Below are 23,911 nucleotides of genomic sequence, written 5' to 3'. Positions count from 1 at the left end.
TTGGGTTCATCCTGTTAACCAATTCTGAATCCACCTAACAGGATTGTCTACTCTATATTTTACTAGCTTTATTGCAAGAATATAATAGAAATCCTTATCAAAGGCTTTACTGAAATCAAGATATGTTACATCCACAGCATTCCCTTCATCTACCAAATTTATAACTCTAGCCAAAAAAATATGAGATTAGTTTATCATCATTAATATTGTTTGCTACTGCTATCTCGTTTTCCAGGCTTTTCATTTATATTTATATCTCACTTTTTCTCCACTGAGCACAATACTATGTATATGGCACTCCTCCTTTCACTATTATACTATTGAGATAGGTCAGGATGAATAATCACATGATTGCTCTAAATGCAGTTTAGTGGTTTTGATAACTCAATGGATAGTTGCACTTGGATCTCTGAAATCTCAGTCTAGCACTATAACCTCTATACTACACATATTACCAACATTTTACTGAGTAAATTGGGTGTTTCAATTGTTTATCCTATTGTTGAGCGACCTATAGCTTTGCAGATATTTGACTGCAACTCCCAACATCACTCATGATGGGCTAAGCTAGTTAGTTGTGCATACCCTATTTGGCATAGGTTCTATTTGTAGGATGTTTGCAATCAGAGCAAGTTATCCCAACAATAATCCAAAGCACACATTTGGCAGATTGTTGACAACTGAATCAATATAAATCAATATTGACTTGATGGCAAAACAACAACAAAAAACTCAAGGCACTCTTCAGAAGCTGAACTAGTAAATGTGTTTTATCTGTGTCGCAATTTTTAAAGATAAGAATATTTAATGAAGTAGTAGGAAGGACAGAATGAGAATGTGAACATTAGTATCTTTGGCAGAAAACAATGTTATTGATACGCTTCAAGCTGAATAAATATTTACTATAAGAAAATTTCCAGTCCTAAGCAAAATTACGTAACATATAAACACATGTCTCTGGCAATGCTGGCTGGCTCATGGTAAGTCTATCCTAGGAGTTACTGTGTATGAAATGCACTCCTGTTCATTTCAGTTTTCACCCATAATTCACATATAAAAATTCAATGAGGCATGACAAACTAACTGAATATAGATGGTGGGTACATTCCACTCCTGATAAAAGAAAATCTTAAAAATTCAAGCATTCTGTTTCAACTAGAGTGAGACTTTTGCAGCCTGAAGAGTAATGCTATATTAGATATGGTAGTAACTATCATTTGAAGCACACGGTGGCAGTATCTTCCCAATAGGCAGCTCAGTTATTACAATCCTGCAGATTCTGGGCAGGCCACATGATGGCAGTATCTTCCTATTGGAATCAACAACCGAATTACTTCCACCTTAAACAAAAGGAAGAAAAGGAGATCCTTTATACAGCTCATTTAATACATGATAAAATCTGGTGCAAATTCTGCAGCTGGTTTCCATGTCAATGGCTGTGCCTCCTACAGCAGGTACTGGTAATCTATACCAGAAACAATAAGCTTAAGGGGCAAGTAGGGTACTTGTGTCAACTGCAGGCATTAAGGGACCAGTTCAATGCAACCTTTCTATCTGGTTGGAAGGAAGGAGGTATTAGGAGAGAGAGACAAGAACGAGAGCTGTGAAAGCAGCAGACTGCAAGAAGCAAGCAAGTGGCACGCTCCAATGAGTGAGGTGCACTGTGAGGACACAAAGCAAGGGGAGGAAGTGTTGGGCATAAAAGAGTGAGTAGTGCAAGTGCAACTGACAGATTGCAAAGCAAAGGGGAACATTGTGAGGACATGAAGTAAGGGAAGGGAGAAGCAAAAGAGCTGGGAGAGTAAGTCATAAAAAGCACGAACCAAAGGAGATGAGCATTGCACGAGCAAGGGAGGGAGTAAGAGATACTGGGGAATAAGAGATGCAAGCAGTAGAGTACAAGAACACAGTGAGCAGTGCACTGCAAGATGCAGGATTCACTTCAAGGACCTTAGGTGAGGCGAGGGAGAAGGAAAGAAAGATAGATGGAAATGATGCAAAGTGCAAGAAGAAAACAAGCAGCATATTGCAAGGACATGAGGTAAGGCCAGGGAGGAAATAGAAGAGGGTCAGGAGTCTGAGTGAAAGAAACATTGGAGAGTATGAAGCAAGGAGGGCGTACACTGCAAGGATGTGATGTAAGGCGAAGGAAAGGGGTTGGAAAGAAAGAAGTGTGAGGTGGAAGAAAGCAGGGGAATGAGGAAAGGGAGGGTAAGGGGCGCAGTGGTAGATGAAAGGAACAAGACAGGCAGACATATGAGAGACAAGGTGCAAGAAAGGGACACATGGTGGTGCAGGGTGAGGAAGACAGTATCAGAATGCAAAGAACAAGATAAGAGGGATGTAAGGGGCGTGACATGAATCTAGGAAGAGAAAAGTATGGAAACACGACAAATGAGAAGCAGAGGGACAGAGGTGAGAAGCAGGAGGAGAGAACAGAGCAAAACTGGTCCTTAAGGTGGTCAAGTCATGATGCTTTCTGAGGAAAGTGGGAAAAGACAGGATAGGCATTGAGGTAGATGCTTGATATGAATGCTATAATTAGATTTGGGGGAAAACAGGTTCAAGCAATGAAAAAAATGTAACACAAAAATGGATAGATTAATCTAACATTTATCTCAGAAGTATGGTACAGCTATTTGAGTTATTTACTCACAAATATATGCTCCTAATTTAAAAGTGAATGAGAGAGGAAGGCCATTAAGCTCTACAATGTAAACTTTACCAAGTAAACAAGACAGTAGCTACAAGGGTGTTTTGTAGAAAGATCTCTGAAGGATTCCTGTTGAAAAATACAAGGATGGGATTATTGTGAGGAAAACATAACTGTCATGTTGGATTGGCACTTGCTTTGTGATATATATATATATAATAAAAAAAGTGATATCGGAGTATGTATCAGCGTTTTGATTGGCCTGGCGGAATATGTGCTCGCGTTTTGATTGGCCGCCACTATCCCAGGCCACTGAGACCAACAGGAATGACGGATCTGCACCAAACTTGGCACAATTCATCCCCACGATGCACTTTATGGCCTGGTGCCATTTGGGGGAGGATGGACCACAGATGATGGGATTTGCAGTACTTTCAAACACTTTAACTCCCACAGACTACTGCAATGCCCACCAATAGAAATGGACCAAACTTGGCACACAGAACTCCTGTCGACCCCTTTACATCCTGATGTATATTGGGGCAGGATGGACCAAGGATGATGGAATTTGCAGTACCTTTCCTCACTTCTTGAGACCACAGCAACTGCCACAAATCACACAACTGAACCAAACCAGGCACACATATCCCAAATGACACACTTCACATGCTGCAGCAGTTTGACGGAGGGTGGACCAAGGATTATGGGATTTGCAGTACATTCATCCAATTCACCTCCCACAAACCACTGTGATGCCCATGAATGACAAAACTGTATCAAACTTGACACGCAGGTGCAGGGTAGCCCACTTTACATCCTGGTGCAGTTTGGGGGAAGAGGGACCGTGGATGAGGGGACTTACAATATCTTCAGTCACTTCCTGGGACTACTGTGACCCCCACCAATGACTGATCAAGACCAAACTTGGCACATAGAGCCACCATGGCCCACTCTACATCTTGGTGAGATTTGAAAGAGCTTGGACCTTGGATGATGGGACTTGCAGTATATTCATTCACTTCCTGAGACCACTGTCACCCCCATCAATGTCTCATCAAGACCAAACTTCAAACAGAGAACACCCATGACTCACTCTACACCCAGGTGCAGTTTGGAGGATGAGGGACCATGGACGATGGGACTTCCAATACCTTCACTCACTTCCTGAGAGCACCGCGACCCACACAAATGACTGATCAAGACCAAACATGGTACATGGAGCCCTCATGACCTATTCTACATACTGGCTCTGTTTGGAGGGGGATGGACACTGGACGATGGGACTTGCATATGGGAGTTGGAGCTCACCCGCACCCACTGAACCCAGCTGACATTGGATATAGGCTACACTTGGAACACAGGCAAACAATGCCTTTCTCAAATGACCCGGGCATCGCCGGGTCTCCAAGCTAGTGTGTGTGTGTATATATATATATATATATATATATATATATCAAAGAGGGCTTTTCTAAGTTTTCAGGTTTTTACAGCAAATACATCAGGGTTCACTGTATTTACAGTCTGCAAACCACTCCATTAGAATCATGGTAATATGGCAGATATTTATAATTGTGGGGAGAGGATGCGATTAATAAGGTATGAGGGAATAGAAATGTGAAAATACAGATTTTTTTTTTCATTACCGTAACTAGTGTTATTGCTGTCTTCATGTTATTTCTGACTTACGGAGAATCTTAAAGCAACCCTATCACAGGATTTTCTTGGCAAGATTTAAAAAGAGGGCTACCAACACCTTCCTCTGAGGCCAAGAGAGAGTGACTTGTCCAAGGCCACTCAATGGGTTTCCTAAGAATCCAAATCCTGGCCTCCTAGTGCAGTGGTTCTCAACTGTGAGTCCCCAGATGTTTTGGCCTTCAACTCCCAGAAATCCTAACAGCCTGTACACTGGCTGGGATTTCTGGGAATTGTAGGCCAAAACACCTGGGGACCCACAGGTTGAGAACCACTGTCCTATTGCCTAATTCCACTCTCAAACCACTATATCACATTGGCTCTACAACTGGCATTAAGAAACAATTAGTGATGGGAGGATCTAAGTCAATGAAAAGTAAAATAGGTGAAAGAAAGTTTTTTAGTTATCATAATTCTGTAATTCTGAAGGAAACCAGACTATGCTTTCCCTCTTTAATTGCTGTTGTTTGTCCCTACTTTTCTCTATATCTTGCTCTGTAAATTAATGGCAGTCACTCTCTAAGGTCTGGTTTGGTGAGATTTGATGAGAATACCACTGGAAGTTTTTGTGCATGACAATATGTTAATAGGATTGTTGTTCTTTGACTTCAATGGTATTATGAATTTAGATGTTCACTTAATATGGTTTCCTCCTTCTATTTAATCCTGTGTAAAGTAGATTTGCTAAGAGGCAATGGTGGGCTATGGTACCATGGCAAATTCATGACAAAGCAGAAATTTAAGCTTGTGTCTACCTGTTTCAAATGCAACAGATTAAATGTTATTCAATACTAGTTTGTTGTAACTGTAAATAGGGTATGAGGTTTGAAACATAGTAGGAAAAACACATTAATGACGTGCCCAATTTCCACAATTACAATATGCATAATTGGAGTATTATGCTTACTACACAAATTAGATGTTAGAATTTGAGAAAGTAGAATATTGAAGTTCATACATCAACCTTTAGACAAAAAAAGTTATTTAGAAAAAAAATATCCCAGTGTTTGCAGCAGCAACTTTACTTCACTAATGGTTTGGAACCTTTTTGTATTTTATAGCCTACATTTATTAATGTCATTTTACATTCATTTGTTTTTCATCTGAGCTACTAAAGGCTGAAATAGGCCTTGTACGCTCCACTAACTTCTCCTAATGGGAAATCTGTTAAGTGCTATCAGTCCTTCTTTATGCAGCTCCCTCCATCTATATCTGTGCTGTTGTGGCTCTCAAACTCCCTTTAATATATGCAGCAATTTATAACTCTCAGAGCTATCATTTCAGGTTGTCAGTCACTTTAATAGTAATCACTGAGCAGAATTCACAGCTTTTCACAAATATATAGGTTGACCTCCACTGACAACTGCTTCACAGGATTTGAGATGGAAACTTTAGATTGTAATTGACAGAAATTGATGGGTTCCTAAGAAGTGGTTGATACTTTAATCCCAGTATGTCACAAAGCAAACTGCTGCTTGAAGGACAGTCATTTTTCTGGAATGGTATCAACTTGGATAGTCATGAAACAACTTTAAAAGCACACAGCAATAAAACCACACAAGACTGTTAAAGCAAGAACCTCTCGAAAAGAATTAAAAGCACTGGAAAAATTCAGGAAGGCAGGAAAAAGTTATCAGAAATAATCTATCATGAGGTTTATCATGGAAATTAGCATGTGGACGAAAATCCCATTCGGATAGGTGTCCCGTTTTCGGAAGCGGCAAACAAAAATGAAAACGGTGCAAAACAAATGAAACAAAACGAAACGGATAGCGATTCCATGCAAATGCACAAGACTAGTGTTAACCCTTTCCTATACTATCCCAAGCTAAAAGATATATATATATTGGTTGGAGTTACACTTAAACATGTACCTGTTCCAACTTACATACAAAATTCATCTTAGGTTCTGTAGGTTTGTTCCTATCTGGTTTGTAATTTGAGGACTGTCTGTATAGTGAAAAAATCCTCTTTGGAGCCCTATGCAAACACTGCAGAACAGATTTGTGAAAATGTCTAAAACGGGCATTAGGTGGCATTCAGAAAACCTTTACTGTTGCCAAATTTTTGGGACCACAGTATTGGGCTAAGATGACACATTTGGGGTTGGAACCCACAGTTTAAGTATGGGGAATCTGAGCTCTTTGGCTCAAAATAACCCTCAGATGGGGCAATTCCACCAAAATATGGCAGAGTAAACTCCTTAACCAGCAGAAACTTAGGTGTGATGTGAAGGGATAAGCTTCTATTTATTAGGATGGCTTAGGATTACAGAGTCAGAACTTTGGTTCAAAATATTTATTGAAGTAAAAAGAAATACATTCTTGATAGAAAAGGTCTTGGAGCTAACTAGCTTACTAATCTGATCTTCTAAAGAAGGTAAAAGGTAAAAATATATCCATCCAGCCACATTTTGCCTAGAGAGAGGCAAAACGTGCATCCTTATGGGAAGAAAGGAAAAGCAGAAGAGACCCTGAAATGGTTTAAACGAAGGGCAGTTTAAATGAAAGCAGAAATTCCCTCACAGAAATTCTATTACTAAGTCATCAAAGGGGAGGAGAAAGTGGCTAGAAGTAAAGAGTAAAGACAAAGTCTTTTTGGGAAACATGCATAGGAATGTGGGGGAAGGAATCCCTCAGCTTAGCCATGTCTCTAGCCTAGCTACTCACTGAGGACTGGAAACTTGTGCAGCCTGGTGATGAAACCCAACACTATATGACATTCAGCGAAATTTTACAGGGTGACTTGTAACCATTTATATAATGTCTTAAAGAAACTCATAGAAGTCTCATTGTACCACTGTGTACTGCCCCCTGGGCACACAGAAGACTGGGCGATTTGGAAAGCACTGAATAGACTGCACTCTGGCACCACGAGATGCAGAGCAAACCTTAAGAAATGAGGCTACAAAGTGGAGTCCATGACATGTGAGTGTGGAGAAGAGCAAACCATAGACCACTTACTACAATGCGGTCTGAGCCCCGACACATGCACAATGGAGGACCTTCTTACACCGACACCAGAGGCACTCGAAGTGGCCAGCTTCTGGTCAAAGGAAATTTAGTATAATGGCAAGTTTTTAACTTTGTGGTTTTTCTGTACATTATAACTGTATTCTCAATTCGCTTCTGACACAATAAATAAAATATGGATGGGCATTTTTGAGCATAATATCCCTTGTATCCACTGGAACCTTGTGATGATTATTGTAGCATGTAGGTCTCAAAAAGCTTGTCCCTTTTTATTAGATGAATTTCACTTAATACAGCTAGAACCTGTGACTGGAACATGACTGATGAGCCGCTGACCATTTCCATCCTTGCCCCATAGCCCCTAAGGTTTGTGAAATCTAGCAGAATGGGGACAGGAAGGTTTTGATCTAAGTGGAGGTGGCAAAATAAGAATATTAATTTTAAGGCACACAAGATGCCCTTCAAAGACAGTTTCTAATAGACAGGCAGACTCATACAGAAAAAAAGTGATCACTCGCCACTAACCTAGGACATTAAAGGCAAAGATCAGCACTTTGAATTGTCACCAGAAGCAAACAGAATGCCAATCCAGCTCTTTCAACATTATTTCCAGCATTTCCTATTTCAGCCCTCCCCTGTCACATTTTGGATGAACTGCTGTTTCTGAGGCATCCCTATATATAGTACACTGCTGCAATCCAAATATGATATAACCAAGCTATGTTGGTAATGGCCCTTGACACAGACTGACCTGTCTTGAATTTGAACATATAAGCTCTGCAAAAGCAGGCGTATTCTGTTGTGATCTAGAAATCAAAGCGATAGTGTTACACAAATAATACGTACTTGACACTGTTTCTGTTTTAATATTAGGGCATAGAAAATCAATCTCATACAATTTGGCTAAAAGGCAACAGCTTTGATTCTTGATTATGTCCTTGAAAATCACTACCCTAACAAGCAGCATTATTTCATGTTATGACTCAGGTCCACAGCTAACTTTTAAACACTCATTTCATTGGATAAGAAGTGTTTTGATTTTCAGCTTTGTGGTATATAATAAAAGGGGAAATAATTACTCTTTCAGAATCAATATAATTCTGCTTTACGCTGCCCCCCAGTCTAGGTCATTAGTGGGTCTATATGAGATAATTTATTTTTTGCTGCAATATAGATAAAAGTGATTTAGAAGATGTTAAGCCTATTACAATGGCTAGACTATCACACTGAATTATTCCTCATTATAATCCCAAGGCATCATCACTGAAGCAAATGAAATCCAAAGTACTAGGATTATCTAAACACCAATAAAATGAGATTTACTGCTTCTGCTGAAGACATTCTTAACATAAAACTTGATATATTCACAACTAATAATTGTGCGTGCCTGTAACATCTACAAAATCAAAGGCAACCAAGACCAGATTAGTAAATCATCCAGCATGCTGGCAATTCAGGGAGCTGTTTTAATGCAAAAAAAAAAAAAAAAAAAGAGCATCATATTAAAAACAAACAAACAAAGAATCACAGCAGGGTTTCCCTCTGCTTCCCAAATGTATTTAGAAGCGAGTGCAAAAGCTTATTAAATACTATTTGAAGCTGTCAATCATATCATGCTCTCTTTCTCGTCATTTTCATTTTAGGCACTCAGGTGGGGAAGACTTGGCTTTCTTCAAACGTAAGTGGTGATGAAAGTAGCTAAAATGTCAGCCAAGGGCCAAAACTGTCAGACTGAATTGATGTTTGAGTCACTGGTATTTTTGCCTATTTGATCCAGTTTGCTATATGACTTTAAAATGAACAGGGAATCTGTATTCCCCTGAAAACAAACAGACAGTCAGTCCTCTGTATCCATGGATTCTGTGCCAATGCATTCAACCATCTATGACTTGAAAATATCCCCCAAGCAAAAATATAAAAAGCAAACCTTGATTTTGTCATTGTATGGTAAAGGTAAAGGTTTCCCCTGACGTTAAGTCCAGTCGTGTCCGACTCGGGGAGTTAGTGCTCATCTCCATTTCTAAGCCGAAGTTGTCCGTAGACACCTCCAAGGTCATGTGGCCGGCATGACTGCATGGAATGCCGTTACCTTTCCGCTGGAACGGTACCTATTGATCTACTCACATTTGCATGTTTTCTAACTGCTAGGTTGGCAGAAGCTGGAGCTAACAGCGGGCACTCACTCCGCTCCCCGGGTTTGAACCTGAGATCTTTCGGTCTGCAAGTTCAGCAGCTCAGCGCTTTAACACACTTTGCTACCAGAGGCTCCGTCATTGTATATAAGGGATAGCATTTTACTTGTTCAGACTGTGTGTAATGGGACTTGATCATCTACAAATGTAGTATTTAAAGAAGATAGATCTAAACCCCAGTAGATACCAAGGCTCCACTGTATATACTTTAAAATGTTAAGGGACTTCATATACTCAAGGGGAAAGTGTGGCTCCTAAACCTGTTTGAGGCCTGCAAAACATCTTCAAAACTTGTTTGTTTTGGGCCCCAAGTGCCTTTATGGACATCCTATGGAGCTTACAGCCATTGTATTCCTCCCTTCTCATTCCATTTTGGGAAACCTTTTCTAAAAGCAAAAATCCAACCAGGAATTTCTAGTTTTAATAAGATCTTTCCTGGACCCAAAACAGGGTGGGTTTGATGAGGTGATGACAAAACATGGCAAAATTACCTCCACACCCCTGGGAAGTACAGAGGTTGATAAAACAATGGAAAAATGACAGGGTGGGGCAGTGGAGCAGCCTTTTGGGTCTTCCCAAGGGGGCCAATGTCACCCCTCAACTCCTAACAGCTCCCACTTCTGCTTTAGAATAACTAGCATTTTAATGGTATCTATTCAGCCTGAGATCTGACTTAATCAACCCTGCACATATACTCCAGCTCAGCAAATTCATATACAATACCATGCTTTTCTGGATACTACTTCATGCACCAAGTGAAGCCGGCTGCAACTACAAAAATGTATACTACAAGTTTACTATCCTCTTTATTGATGAAGCTCCAACAGTCCAGCAGAGTTATTCCTTTGGAAGTCCTAATTCTTGATATTGTAATCCTCAGTGGAAAAAATAGAAGTGAAAGAGGATATTAAATCCATTAAAAACCACTAAGAAGTTCAAAAAGGTTAAATGGCAACCTATTGTTTTGCAAGTGTAAGCAGCTGTAAATGTCAGCATCCCAAACTAACCTTTGCATGTAAGTCCACTTAATTTGAAAGATTTACTGATTTTTTTCTTCTTGCAAACACAATCCTGTAGAAGCTTGTAGGTAGAAGACTGGGGTGTACTTTCATAAATGGCTACACACATATGCACACAAGGATGAAAGAAACCATCCAGCTACTACACTAGCATAACAGTATGTTACAGTAATGGTGGCACTTTCTGCAGGCTCACATGGGGTGGAGACAGCTCCAATGCAGGAAGGAGGTTGGCGGCCCTGTATGGCTATGCTCATAGGAAACCCATGAAGCTGAGTTGATAAGGGAGGGGCGGGATGTATGAAACCAAAATTTTAAAAGCTTGGGCAATCCAGCCAAAAACAGCCAAGGGAATGCTGGTGGAGATAATGAGAGAAAGGGTATAACTTACAGGCCTATCTGTAAAAGACATAGCTGAGGCTGGCCAGAAATAGGGTTGTTCATAAAAGAGGAATTCATATGAGCTATAGTGTTTGGAGAGCTGGCAATGCAGAAGGTATTTAGAAGATATGTAATTTTGTTTCAAACTAGGATGCTACCATGTGCTGTGTGTGGAACCAACATATAGATGCTTACTTTATTGGCTATATAATTAATATTTACTGTTTTTATTTTCTGTCTGAATGTTTTGATTTAAGAAATGACAATGACAAATGAGCATGCTTTTTCCACCCTGGCAACTGCCTAAATCTGCCCTCTCTTGCTACCTTAGTTGTGTGGTCCCCCTCCTCCAATGGAAGCCAGGCATTTGAGGAACAGGTGGCATCACCAGACTCCTCCTCCCACTTCCACGGCAATCCATCCTTTCCTTCTTGCTGTTCCCACCTTTTCACTGCCATCCTCCCACAGCCTTAGCCTTCATCATTAACGTAATAACACTGGCAGAACTTAATGGGTTTTTATTGTGTTTTACTGTATTGTCCAGTATTTCAAAATGTTTCAGCTTTTTGCATATTCTGATGATAACCAGACACAATATTTTTATGCAGTTATAACAGTAGGTATTACTACTCTCTATTAGGGAACTGGTGCAATTTGGAAAATTTACTCCCTCACTCCATGTATGCATCACACAGACTTGAATTTGATACCTTCTTTCCATCTGTATTATCCTTCTATTCCTGATTCAAACTCTCCTGTGAAAATGGAATTCATGTTGATGGAGGCTACTGTTCAGTTGTTGTTTGCCTTCAAGTCATTTCAGATTTATGGCTAATCTAAGGCATCCCGAGAGATAATAGTCTCCAGAGTCTAACACACACCACCACACTAGCTCTGTAGTGAAGAAGGTATAAAAAGCACAATCTCGGAGTTTTCCAAAGCAACAGTCACAATCCATATGAAGTTAATGCTTTTAACGGGCCAATAAAAAGGGCAAAAAATTGTGTTCGGTGGCATGGAATACAGGCTGATTCAGTGAAAACAAAAAGAAAGATAACCAAGAAGAACAAGAAATGGAGTGGGGTGTCTGGAAGAGCAGGAGGAGGAAAGAGATGCCTAGCTATTAAAAATATATAGGCGAACTTTTTCACTGATAGATAATTTCCCTTAAACCCTCAGAAATGAATGCTCACAGGAAACCAGAACATCCCAGAAATCCAGGATTTTAATGTAACCGGCCTTTACCTTCAGCCCACAAAAGACATAGATAAAAAAGGATGCTGAAATCCCAGCATGACACATATTGATCATGAAGCCCTGAACAGGAAACTCAAGATGGTGAGCAGTGGAATGGCATGGCTGAAATCCTGTTCACTGATACCTGGACGTGCTAATTATGTCATTATCTGCCAACAGCAGCCAGCTAGCGATACGACTAGTCACAGGGAAATCAACATTAATCTTGTCAACATGGGTTTATTTGCAATACATTTTATAACAGGGAATGCGAAAACCTGAACTGTCATTTTTATCAGCAATGCGGCTTTTATTTCTTAATTCTGCCCCTACATACAATGCATGATTAGTCCAAAAGAAAAGGCAATATATTATTATATTAATTGTGTATCATCGGCCTGCAAACATTATATTAATCACCACATTGTGATAGCAATGATGGTAGCTACCACCTACATACGCCATGTACACCATTTGCATTATATAATATGGAACAGAAATTAAGAGTGGTTTTCTTTTCATGTTATGCTCCAAAGTTTTCTTTGAACTATTTCATTTGATTCAGCATTACAGCTAACAGATGTTGTTTATCTAGGAGCACTGTCAAATTAGAGGGTGTTTGAATTGGGAATAACTCATGCAGTAAGCTGTTTATCAACATACATTTTTGAAATTTGTTCAGACTTCATTTGGATGGACAATATCTGTGATATTTCTCATGTTTTTTGTAGTTCTGACTCTGGGACATGAAACATTTTTAAACTGAAAATTTTCACTGCAGAAGACTTTGTACGAAACAGCTATGGTAATAACCATCTTGGTTTGTCATCATGAACAGTTTGCTAGTCACTGGAGCAAGTTATTTCAAAGCAGCTTGGCTGTCCATCATTTATAGTTGAGTTTATTTTTGCCAGTCATTGGAACAAATACTTTCATACAGCTATTTAGATTTATTCACAGCTGGAGCTTGTTTTTCTTTAAAATACTTTGACTTAACTTTGTATACCTATGCATTTTAATTTTTTTATATATTTTGTATTTACATTCTTTGTTAAAAACCTAAATACAAAATAAATTATTTTTTAACCAGAATTTTTATGTCCTTGGTTAACTGAGAACCAATACAGCGCAAATGATTGAGCTGGAGACTAGGCCATGGAAACCCACAGAGGAGGGCAAAGGCAAAACCTTTCTGTAAAAAGCTTGCCAGTATAGCCCTGTGGTAGGTGTGCTTTAGGGTTCCCATAAGTAGGAAATGTTCCTTGTTTGTTAAGGTAGATTCCATTATTCTCCTGTTATATATATTATATATATCTCAAAATGCTTTCTATATGTTTCATCACCAGAGGTTGATGCAATATTTTATTCAGTTCAGCATATATTCCTATTTATTTTTCATCCATGTATACTGTAATCATTGTCTTTATAACTTTAGCATCTAACAGTTTCATCTATGCTTTGTGATTGTCTTGCCATTATCTGAAAAGTTATCTAAGTAATATAGTTCCTATGTAACAACTTGCAGTGCATGTCAATTCCAATATTCAGTAAGTTCTATTATTATGTCTCAAACAAAAAAAGTGGCAGAAAGTGAGCAGGTGGCAAGCACAGGTACAATATAAAAATTAAACCGAGTTCTATTTTCAGAGAATCCTGACAGTTTAAATTCTAAATCCCATTTTGTTTAAGCTACCGCTCCACTAATTGCAATAAACACTTGCCAACACTTCAGCCTTTATTCTAATCAATTGCTAGCTAAGCATTATGCAAACTGTGCCTCTCTATCCATATGAAAGATTTTTCTATACTTGCTAACCAAAGTCCAATTAATTATGAACATTTACAAAGTACAATCTATAAAGATTTAAGATAAGATTTGATACTAATTTACATCTCAATCATATGATTTATAATCTAATATAATCTACATAGATAAAGAATATGATTTATATAGATAAACATGACCGGGAAAAAATATCACAAGCAGTATCTATTCAACACACAGTCATAAAATAAAACAAAACTTTTGATACAACAAACAAGAAACTTTCGCTGTTTCATTCAGATAGGTACAATGTTTTTACTGCTACAGTCTTACCTCTCCGATCACGAGCAGCTAAATTGTGACCACTTTTTAACGTAATATCCAACTGGTACATTCCAGGATCCGCCTGGGATAATTCTGAATTGCTTGTTCCAGCAGGATTGGTTCTCTGAAAAAAGGAAAACATATCCATGAGATACTGTATTTTTAATACCCTCTCATAAATAATCTAATTCATACTCAGAAACTTTTAATAGATCAAGTACATTTCTCACAAAAGCTAAATTATCATGTTATCAAGAATGTTTTACCATACTGTTTGTGAAAAATCATAAGTAGATGAAATACTAAAATGACAATGAATTATTGTTCTGTATCCTCAAATCAACTTCAACTTAAGAAGACTCTATGAATGAAAGTCCTTCAATATCATCAAAAACCCTGCTCAGTTCTTGCAAACTTAGAGCTGTGGCTTCTTTTATTGATTCAGTCCACTTTACTGTAGTCTCCTTCTTTTCCTACTGCCTTCAATTTTACCATGCAGTAGCGTCTTTTCCAATGAGTTATCCTTAGTATGACAGTGTGAATTCTGCCAGTTTGACTTCTGAGATTCTTAAATAAGAAATATTGCTACCTTCATTGATGAGTTCATACATTATCAAATCAAGTTTAATGAGTATTATGTGATTTCTCAAAACTCAGGTCTTGAATTCCTTAAGTCTTCCCTATGTAGGTACAAATTTCCAAGAACACTTTATTATGATCCCATTAAAACTACAGTCTGCGTGGCTTCAGAATTGAAAAATAATGCTGGAAAATTTCTACATTTATAATAAATAAGTCCCAGTTATCAAGAACCCCCTTGGATACCAAAATCTGTGAATTCTCAAGTCCTATTATATGCAGTGACAAAGGTGTATTTATATTAAACAGCTTTTGTGGAGGAGGGGAATTGAAATATTTTCAAGCTGTGGATAGTTGAACCCATGGATAAAGAAGGCTGACTGTAGTGTGTGTGTGTGTGTGTGTGTGTGTGTGTGTGGTGTTCCCTCACTACCTTGCGGTTCACTTTTCGCGGATTCGCTGTTTCGCGGTTTTTCAATAAACTCTAAAAGACTATTATAAATCATAAAAAATTACAATTTACAGCCTAAGGAAGTGAGGAAGGAGAAGCCAAAGGGAGAGAAAAGGAGCCCAAGTGGCAACGGGAGGAGAAGGAGGTGATTTATCAACACACGATTGGTTGATAAAGACTTAAAATAGTGTATAACTACTACAATAATGTATAAATATTAAAATAAATATAGTGCCCCTGCTTCACGGATTTTCACTTATTGCGGGTAGTCCTGGAACCTAACCCCTGCGATAAGTGAGGGAACACTGTATATATGGATTTCTCAAGGCTGGATTTCTGCAACACACTTTACATTGGGCTAACTCTTTACCGAGTGTGGAAACTCAAATTAGTTCAAAACAAAACTCTCTTATGATGAGGTAGCCAGATGGGTTATGAGAATATCTAGGAGTGAGCATATCACACCTATACTAAAGTCACTCCACTGGTTGGCGATTAGTTTCTTGGCAAAATACAAAGTATTAGTTATAACCTTTAAAGCTCTACATGGCTTGGGTCCAAGTTATGTTCTCTTGTATAATCTGCACTGTATACTTCAGGGTTTTTAAAAACTATTATTCATGAATATGTATCACATTAATAAATAATATCATGGTACAGTAGAGTCTCACTTATCCAATGTTCTGGATTATCCAATGCATTTTTGTAGTCAATGTTTTCAATACATCGTGATATTTTGGTGCTAAATTCGTAAATACAGTAATTACTACATAGCATTACTGTGTATTGAACTACCTTTTCTGTCAAATTTGTTGCATAACATGATGTTTTGGTGCTTAATTTGTAAAATCATAACCTAATTTGATGTGTAATAGGCTTTTCCTTAATCCTTCCTTATTATCCAACATATTCACGGCACGTTCTGCCGGCCCGTTTATGTTGGTTAAGTGAGACTCTACTGTAGTTTTATTTAATTCATATATGGTGCTTTCTCCATATGACATGACCAGCACACAAAAATATCAACTCTTTCAGGAAAACTGGAACCTACCAGAGAAAGTGGGAGTGGGGGAGAAAATCAGGCTATTGAAAGTGACAGTGACTATGGAGCCTATCACATAATAGACACCTTAAATAAGCACAGAAATCCTGCTGAAGAAGTAATTTTCTAATTGGAAGATTTATCAAAATCCCCTTAAGTCTACAATCTTAATGGATTCGATGTTTTAGAGAAACAAAACAAAGCTGATTCAGACTCAGAATAAGACAAGACTGCATTAAAAGAATGACCATGGTGGTCCTTATGCTCATATAATTCCTCTCCACCATCCTTTCACAAACTCTTGTTTTCATTTTAAATGATGGTGGTGCTGGTGATGGTAGTATTTATTTATACCCCACCTTTCCCCCAGAACTGGAACTCAAGGCAGATTATCAAAATCAAACACATATAGATAAAAAATAATGGGTGCAGTATAGTTACATTATGTAATAAATGATATAACACAATTATATAATTAACAATTCTAAAGAATAAAAAATAAAAATTATACAGCAAATTATTAAAAACAATTTTCTTATAAACAGATGGTTCTCGCTGCCTGCTAGAATTCAACTTCAAACAGAAATAAGACAAGAAATATAACAACTTAGTCTTTCTAGGAAGGGAGTTCAAAACACTGGGATCGGCATTCTCTCATGCAGTCTCACGAGTCCTGGCTGTAAGGGTGTCTAGATGGAAGATCTTAAAAAGCCCAAGAAGACTTTTAAGGGAGAATGTGGTCCTTCAGATAGTCAGATCGACCGCAGCTTAATTTGTGGTTTGCACTATAAAACAAGTCTGGACAAGGAGAGATTAATCTTAATTGCAGGTGGTTAGAAACCAGCCTATTTCCAAACCATTGTTTCATCAATCATACTTGAGATTAACTACAAACCTGGATCAGAAGCTAAACTACTGTCAATAGAAATGGGAGCAAAAACATTCTGATAACTGTCTTGCAGATATTCAAGAGAAATACACAATGATCTACTTCTACTTGTTCTGGCAATGGTAAATCAGAGAAGGAGAAGTCATTTTTCAGTCTAGCATTCAACAACCACTGTATAACACTTCCACAGTGCATGTATTCAACACCACACCAAATGTTTTCAGAAGAAATGCATTTGCAATGAAACCAGGCAAAATCTGAACAAAGTATATTGCAGTACCTTAAGAACAAATAAATAGTACATTCTGCCTTTTCAAAAGAATGCACTAGTTCTCTGACAAACTGGTTAACACTAAAATAAGCAAGCCATATCTTTGAATTTCATATAATTCATCCTTACTTAGCAATTTTATGGTAAGGAAATTTATTGACAAGGGCAAATAATTTCACCCCTCTAACAAGTTCTTATTAATGAGACATATGAATTGCTGATTAATTTGTTCTTAGAATACATCACCAACATAAAACCTATGATGTTAGAATGTTGTCTTATCTATTTCATCACTATACAGGGTATAACAACTGGAGACAGCTGATTTGGTCCAAATATAAGACTATACATACATACTCATACACACACAAAACAGTTTTGCTACCAGAGTGGAGTACATACAAGCTGCACTTCCCATTTTAGTATAGTACTAAGACTTGCTTTCTTAGAAGTCAGCTTAATAGAGGAAAATTGTTGCATGCAAAAATATCTTAAGTCAGAGTTCCAGGTTGTATTAGGGCAATATGATTAAAGTTAGACCACAGAAAATAATGAAGTCTCTATTATAGGACTAAGTGGTTTTTGTAAATGTTATTAGCATTTTTGCTGGCAATCTTATCAGACATATGGTAAATCCTTGTATTAAAAGCATTGCGGACACTGGCCCTGATAGGGTAAATATGCGAGCTCTATTATGCATGAAAATTCAAATCAAATTAGTTACTTAATCTATAGTTAACATCATTTTAAATAACCCTCAAGCATATGCTGTATAATTCTTTAAAATTTCACAACACAATATTTTATTTAATCACTGATACGTGATTTCATTTCTGCTAAAATCACAGGTTTGGAAGCCCAGAGTGTCTAGCTTATCCAGAAAGCCAAATCAGACACAGATGGGTAGAAGGCAAAACCAGATGTTTACTGTATTCTCAGAGCCAGCGGAGAAAGCACTCCAAAGCACTGACATACCCCAACTATGAACACTTGGGTTTATGCATGGTATGTTCAACAGAAAGAAGTAATACAGAACAATTGAAAATTGCCATGCTGTTCCCATTGGTCCTGGAGGGTGCCTCACTGAATGAGGCATGAGTCTACTTCTGCCTCTGAGCTGATCAGAGGTGGGGTGGGGAATTTAACAAACTGTCATTTATGGATTTGAAATCTTGTGTCTATTGTGAGTCCTTCCAAGAAACTAGGTGCATCTGGGTGGAATCATGTTTGTTGGGTGGTTGTTGAGTCCTGATGGTCCAATTTATCCTGATGAGGTCTTACCTAAAAATGACATTTGCTTACTGGATATTGTAAAACAGGTCTTAAAAATCCACAAAATCAAGGTATTTTAAGAATTCTACAATTGATTAGTAAAGTGAGTATATCACATTATTGACTACAGAAAACTTTATTTTTGGGGCAGTCTACTAATAGCTTGATTTATCATCTGAATAATGAGAATATTAGAACATAGGCTTGTTTTCACTCTTTTCCCCCAAATGCTGGCACCTGATGGCTCCTATGCCAGTGCAGGGGTGAATCTATTCCATGGGGTAATTTGGGATTTACTCCTGAATAGGTTCAGAACTTTGTATGGTTCTTTTAAAGCTGTCCAAATAGATTCATTGCTCCACTGATATACAGTAGAGTCTCACTTATCCAATGTTCTGGATTATCCAACGCATTTTTGTAGTCAATGTTTTCAGTATATCATGATATTTTGGTGTTAAATTTGTAAATACAGTAATTACTACATAGCATTACTGTGTATTGAACTACTTTTTCTGTCAAATTTGTTTTATAACATGATGTTTTGGTGCTTAATTTGTAAAATCATAACCTAATTTGATTTAATAGGCTTTTCCTTAATGCCTCCTTATTATCCAACATATTTGCTTATCCAACATTCTGCCGGCCCGTTTATGTTGGATAAGTGAGACTCTACTGTAGCGCCAATAACCACCAGTTTCCGAACACAAATGGTAATGCAATAATAAACTCGAAAAGATTGAATCTCCCTTATCTGAAAAGTGTTTTGGATCCCCCCCCGGTTATGCAACGTCTCTATTTGTATTTGTATATAATGCATTTGTATTTTTACATAATGAGAATTCGTGAAACGGAGCCCAAGTCAAAATACAAATTTATTGATGTTTCATATACATCTTATGCACATCGCCCAGAGGCAATTTTATACACAACATTTTAAATAATGTTATACACGAAACCAAGGAAGAAAAGTATCACTATTTCAGTCACCTAAGTTGACAATTTTTGATAATTTCAAAATTTGCCATCCTGGAAAAGGGTGTTCAATCTATAATGCTTGCCTTTATAAAAATCCCTTTATTTCACAACTCCATTAAGTTCAGGGCACACACAACAGCTGCAACACACTAGTCCATCTAACATCTGTCAGTAGCCTACTGCAAGTGTTAACTTTTACGTATGTGTTTGGTACAAACTTTGTTAGGCACCACAAATTCCGATATATTGCATAATGAGACTCAATTTATATCAGTTTTGGACTTTATGTAAACTTGATTTACCATTTCATTTGGAAATCCATTATAAAATGATTTATTTTAAAAGGTTAATAAAATATGTAAGATGTTACTAATTTCAATTATTATTTTAAAGAACAAATTATTCCCTACAAGGGTACGTTACCAGTACAATTGTATGTATTTGTATATTCAAAAATATATCCTACTGTGTTCACTGTGGATATTTTTCCCTCTAATTACATGGATTGCAGCCTAAACAGGCTTGACCAAAAATTGAAGAATTATAACAGTATTTCTTAGGATGTGTCTGATCGTGGAAAATAGCAGTAGCCTTTCTCAACCTGTAGTACTTGTACTCCTCTTCCTATCAATCCTAATATGGCCAGAAGTCGTGGAAAATGGGGGTTGCAATCCAAACCTTCTAAAAGAAAAATAGTTGAAGGAAAGCTACTAAAGGGCACTGCCTAAATTAGTAGATAGAATATTTTAAATATTTTCTTCTCCACAAAACAGGTGTGTTTAAAAACAAGTAAACAGCCATGCCTTTCTAGTTACTATTACCATGATTCAGTTAGGTTTTCTTTAACTGTATAGTTGTGTTTCAAGGCAGTGGATCTCAACCTGTGGGTCCCCAGATGTTTTGGCCTCCAACTCCCAGAAATCCTAACAGCTGGTAAACTGGCTGGGATTTCTGGGAGTTTTAGGCCAAAACAACTGGGGACCCACAGGTTGAGAAACATTGCTTTAAGGTAAAGTCAGCAATTAAAGTTGTACCTACTCACAGTAGAGGATCTGAAATGTATTTCTATTGTTCCTCTTATTTGGAATGGATTTCCACACAACTAGAGGCATTATCTAATGGACTTGACCCAATAGGATAAAGACAAATTCCAGTGCCTATTCATAGCACAAATATACCAATTAATATCTTAACAAGTCAACAGTAAAAAGTGGTTTATAGAATATTTCAGATTTTTGAATAAGGGATTATTTTTACTATCATTATTTTATCTCTGTCTATCCCATAGATGCAATTCATGTTTAAATTGCACTTCAACTTGATTGCAACATCTATAATTCTAGATAAAGAAAATAATTTTGTTTGAAAGTTCAACCTGAAAAAACCAAATGTAAGCTCGGGCTTATAATGGTTTAAAGTAGCCTTTCTTAAGGTATCTGATATGAGGGAGTGGCAGATGTTTATTTTCCACCAGTGTGCCATGGACCATTACCATATAATTGCAAACATTATTTTTCAGAAACATGCCATGGTCTGTCAGCCATACCTTCTGAATCAGACTAGTTAGGCCAGTTACAACCATTTTGAGTAATATTAGTTTAAGGTACCTTTATAACATGCTATTCTATATCTAGAGACTTAAATTTGGTAATTTAAGTAAATAAAAACTAGTTATATTTTGCTGCTTTTAAAGACTATTACAATTTTACACACCAGCTTTTCAGTATATAACTATGCTGTAGACATGGACTAAAACTGCATGCTGTTGGAAAAATATCCCTTACTCCACCATCATCAACAATGATTCTTGGTGGGATGTTATAGTCCAGCATTGGAAATATCCAATGCTTAGATTTCTTTGGATAAGACTAGACTGGAAACCTATGGCATTACTACAACACTTGATTTAGTTATGAACAGTGGAGGAAAGCAAAAGTGGAGATACTGAACAGTCAGGTCTATAGAGTCTATACTCTTTCCTAACAACTTCAAGAATGGCTCTGAGCTTTTATGAGAGTTTCAGAAAAAAACCCTGCTTTCTCACTCTACCTCCATCTCGCCAAGTGTGCAGAATTGCCTTTTCTTCATAAGAGTACACATGTGTACATACAGAGAGTCCCATCAGCAAACAGTGCAATGCTCCAAATGTTCAACTGAGGTTTCATTCCAGTGTAAATTCTCATTTCTCCTAAAATTTCATCAGCCAGTCTTTCTAGTCTATTGATCAACTACCTGTCTAAGAAAGGAGCAATAACAAATTTGTTACATACTTTCTTCTTAATGTCTGGGTCTGCTCTGAGGAGCAACATTTATTTTAAAATATTGATTTTGTGTGTGCAGTTCTCATCTCCTTCATCATAATTCTAACATGGAGATTTCTATTCCTGATTGGTTTTCCTATTTAGAATGGACTACAAAATTATAAAGGTAAGGGAAGTTCTGCTAGTACATAAAATGTGATTGAACTTGAATAATGAAGGTTGCCTAGAGATTTATTGTGAAGCAAAGTTCTGTTTAGAGACAAATTCCATTAGTGGAATAAGATTTTCTTTTGTATAAAAGAGTAGAACAGGGCAGAGGCAAATGAATGCCAATCCTACTACAATTATTGCCTTGGGCTTACTATCCTTTTATTCATTAGTTTTACTGAACAATTCCTTAAAATTGCTATGAATTTAATTATTAGATACCAGTGCCTTCCGCCTGAATTACCAAGAGGAAAAAGTTACCTCTTCAGTTTTCATGACCAAACAGTCACATAGAAGACTTATTTTTTGACCTGATCTGCTCCTCTTTAAATTGTTTTGTATTCTGCTTCTCTTTACATTGTACAATATTACATGATACTCTATTGCAATCATAAAAAATAATTTGTTTTGTGTCAAAATCTCTGATAACCTTCTGTGTGGTTACGATATGGACTGAAAAATAATTATCAGCTACAAAGGAGAATTCCCTGAACTTGCAGCTGAAGTTCTGTAATCCTCTCCCAATGGCAAAAGCTAATCAATATCATATTACAAAGCTCTTTGCCTCTAAGGCCCCAACCTAATGAGGCACAATTCACATTAACTTTTGAAACATCCATTCCTTAAGCTTTGTTGGCAACAGCCCTACACAATATCAAGAGCTGTTTACATTCCACAAAACCCAAGCATGGAAGAATCCTGAAAATACCAAGGGCTTTAAGATAATCCTAAGAAACAACGTGAGAAGATATTGCAGTATACGATTAAAGTGCCTAAATTACTGTAGGCCCCAAAGCGGAAAAATGTTGAGATTTTCATGGTAGAACACCGGATGAATGAAGATGTTAAATCTAAGGGATAAGTCAACTGACAGATCCTTCTATGACAGGTCTTATTGTCTAAAAGAGAGATGAAAAGATACTATTGGCAGGTTCAGAGCAATGAATGTCGGGATGCTTTTTCTTTTGCAAATAAAAGTATATATTTTGCTGCATTTTAGAGAAAGAACAGCCTCTGCTTAAAAGCTTCCAAAGAAGGAGCCTCTCCACCACACTACGGAGCAGAGAGTTCCACTGCTGAACACTGTGAGGAAGTTCTTCCTAATGTTCAGGTGGAATCTCCTTTCATGTAGTTTGAAGCCATTGTTTCGTGTCCTAGTCTCCAGGGCAGCAGAAAACAAGCTTCCTATGACTTCCCCTAACATATTTCTACATGGCCATCATTATGTTTCCTCTCAGCCTTCTCTTCTGCAGACCAAACATGCCTAGCTCTTTAAATCGCTCCTCATAGGGCTTGTTCTCCAGACCTTTGATCATTTTAGATGCCCTCCTCTGGACACATTCCAGCTTGTCAACATCTCCCTTATTTTTAGTAACTTGTACCCTACTAGCCTATTTCCCCCCACCCCTTTACAATAGTAAACAATGGTAGAATTGCAATGGTATTGCTTTTAAATCTAAACAAGAACACCATTGCAAAAGTGGCACTTGGAAAAATCTAGCAGCTACATGGTTCAACTTTCTTGTACTTATTTTCATATTTGTAGGACACTGAGATCATTCAAAATTTCTTCCTTCTCTTAATACTTACATTGCAAATAAGACCATTATCCACTTCTGTAGTCCTTAGACACTCAAAGAGAGACACGGTTTTACAGCATGATGACCCACACACTAATATGAGCATATACTTATTTTTATTTAAATTTATGATGCTCTATGTTCTGAAGA

The 23,911-nt window shown here is 37.5% G+C and overlaps 1 protein-coding gene across 12 annotated transcripts in view; it reads right to left on the bottom strand.

Annotated features, from left to right (window-relative positions):
* Positions 1-23,911, bottom strand: part of mctp1 (multiple C2 and transmembrane domain containing 1) — a 269,865-nt gene that overhangs the window by 162,580 nt on the left and 83,374 nt on the right. For all 12 annotated transcript variants that reach the window (XR_010003922.1, XR_010003923.1, XM_062974224.1 and 9 more), the window contains exon 2: positions 14,244-14,358. Coding sequence is in view for 10 of the 12 variants with exons in the window: in XM_062974224.1 (XP_062830294.1) it covers positions 14,244-14,358 (115 nt within the window). In the remaining 2 variants the exon portion in view is untranslated. The remainder of the gene's footprint in view (positions 1-14,243; positions 14,359-23,911) is intronic.

Source organism: Anolis carolinensis, chromosome 2, assembly GCF_035594765.1.
Source record: "Anolis carolinensis isolate JA03-04 chromosome 2, rAnoCar3.1.pri, whole genome shotgun sequence".
NCBI classification, from domain to species: Eukaryota; Metazoa; Chordata; class Lepidosauria; order Squamata; family Dactyloidae; genus Anolis; species Anolis carolinensis.
Note: the sequence above shows the minus strand (reverse complement) of the source record. Positions and strands in the feature narration are given on the sequence as shown.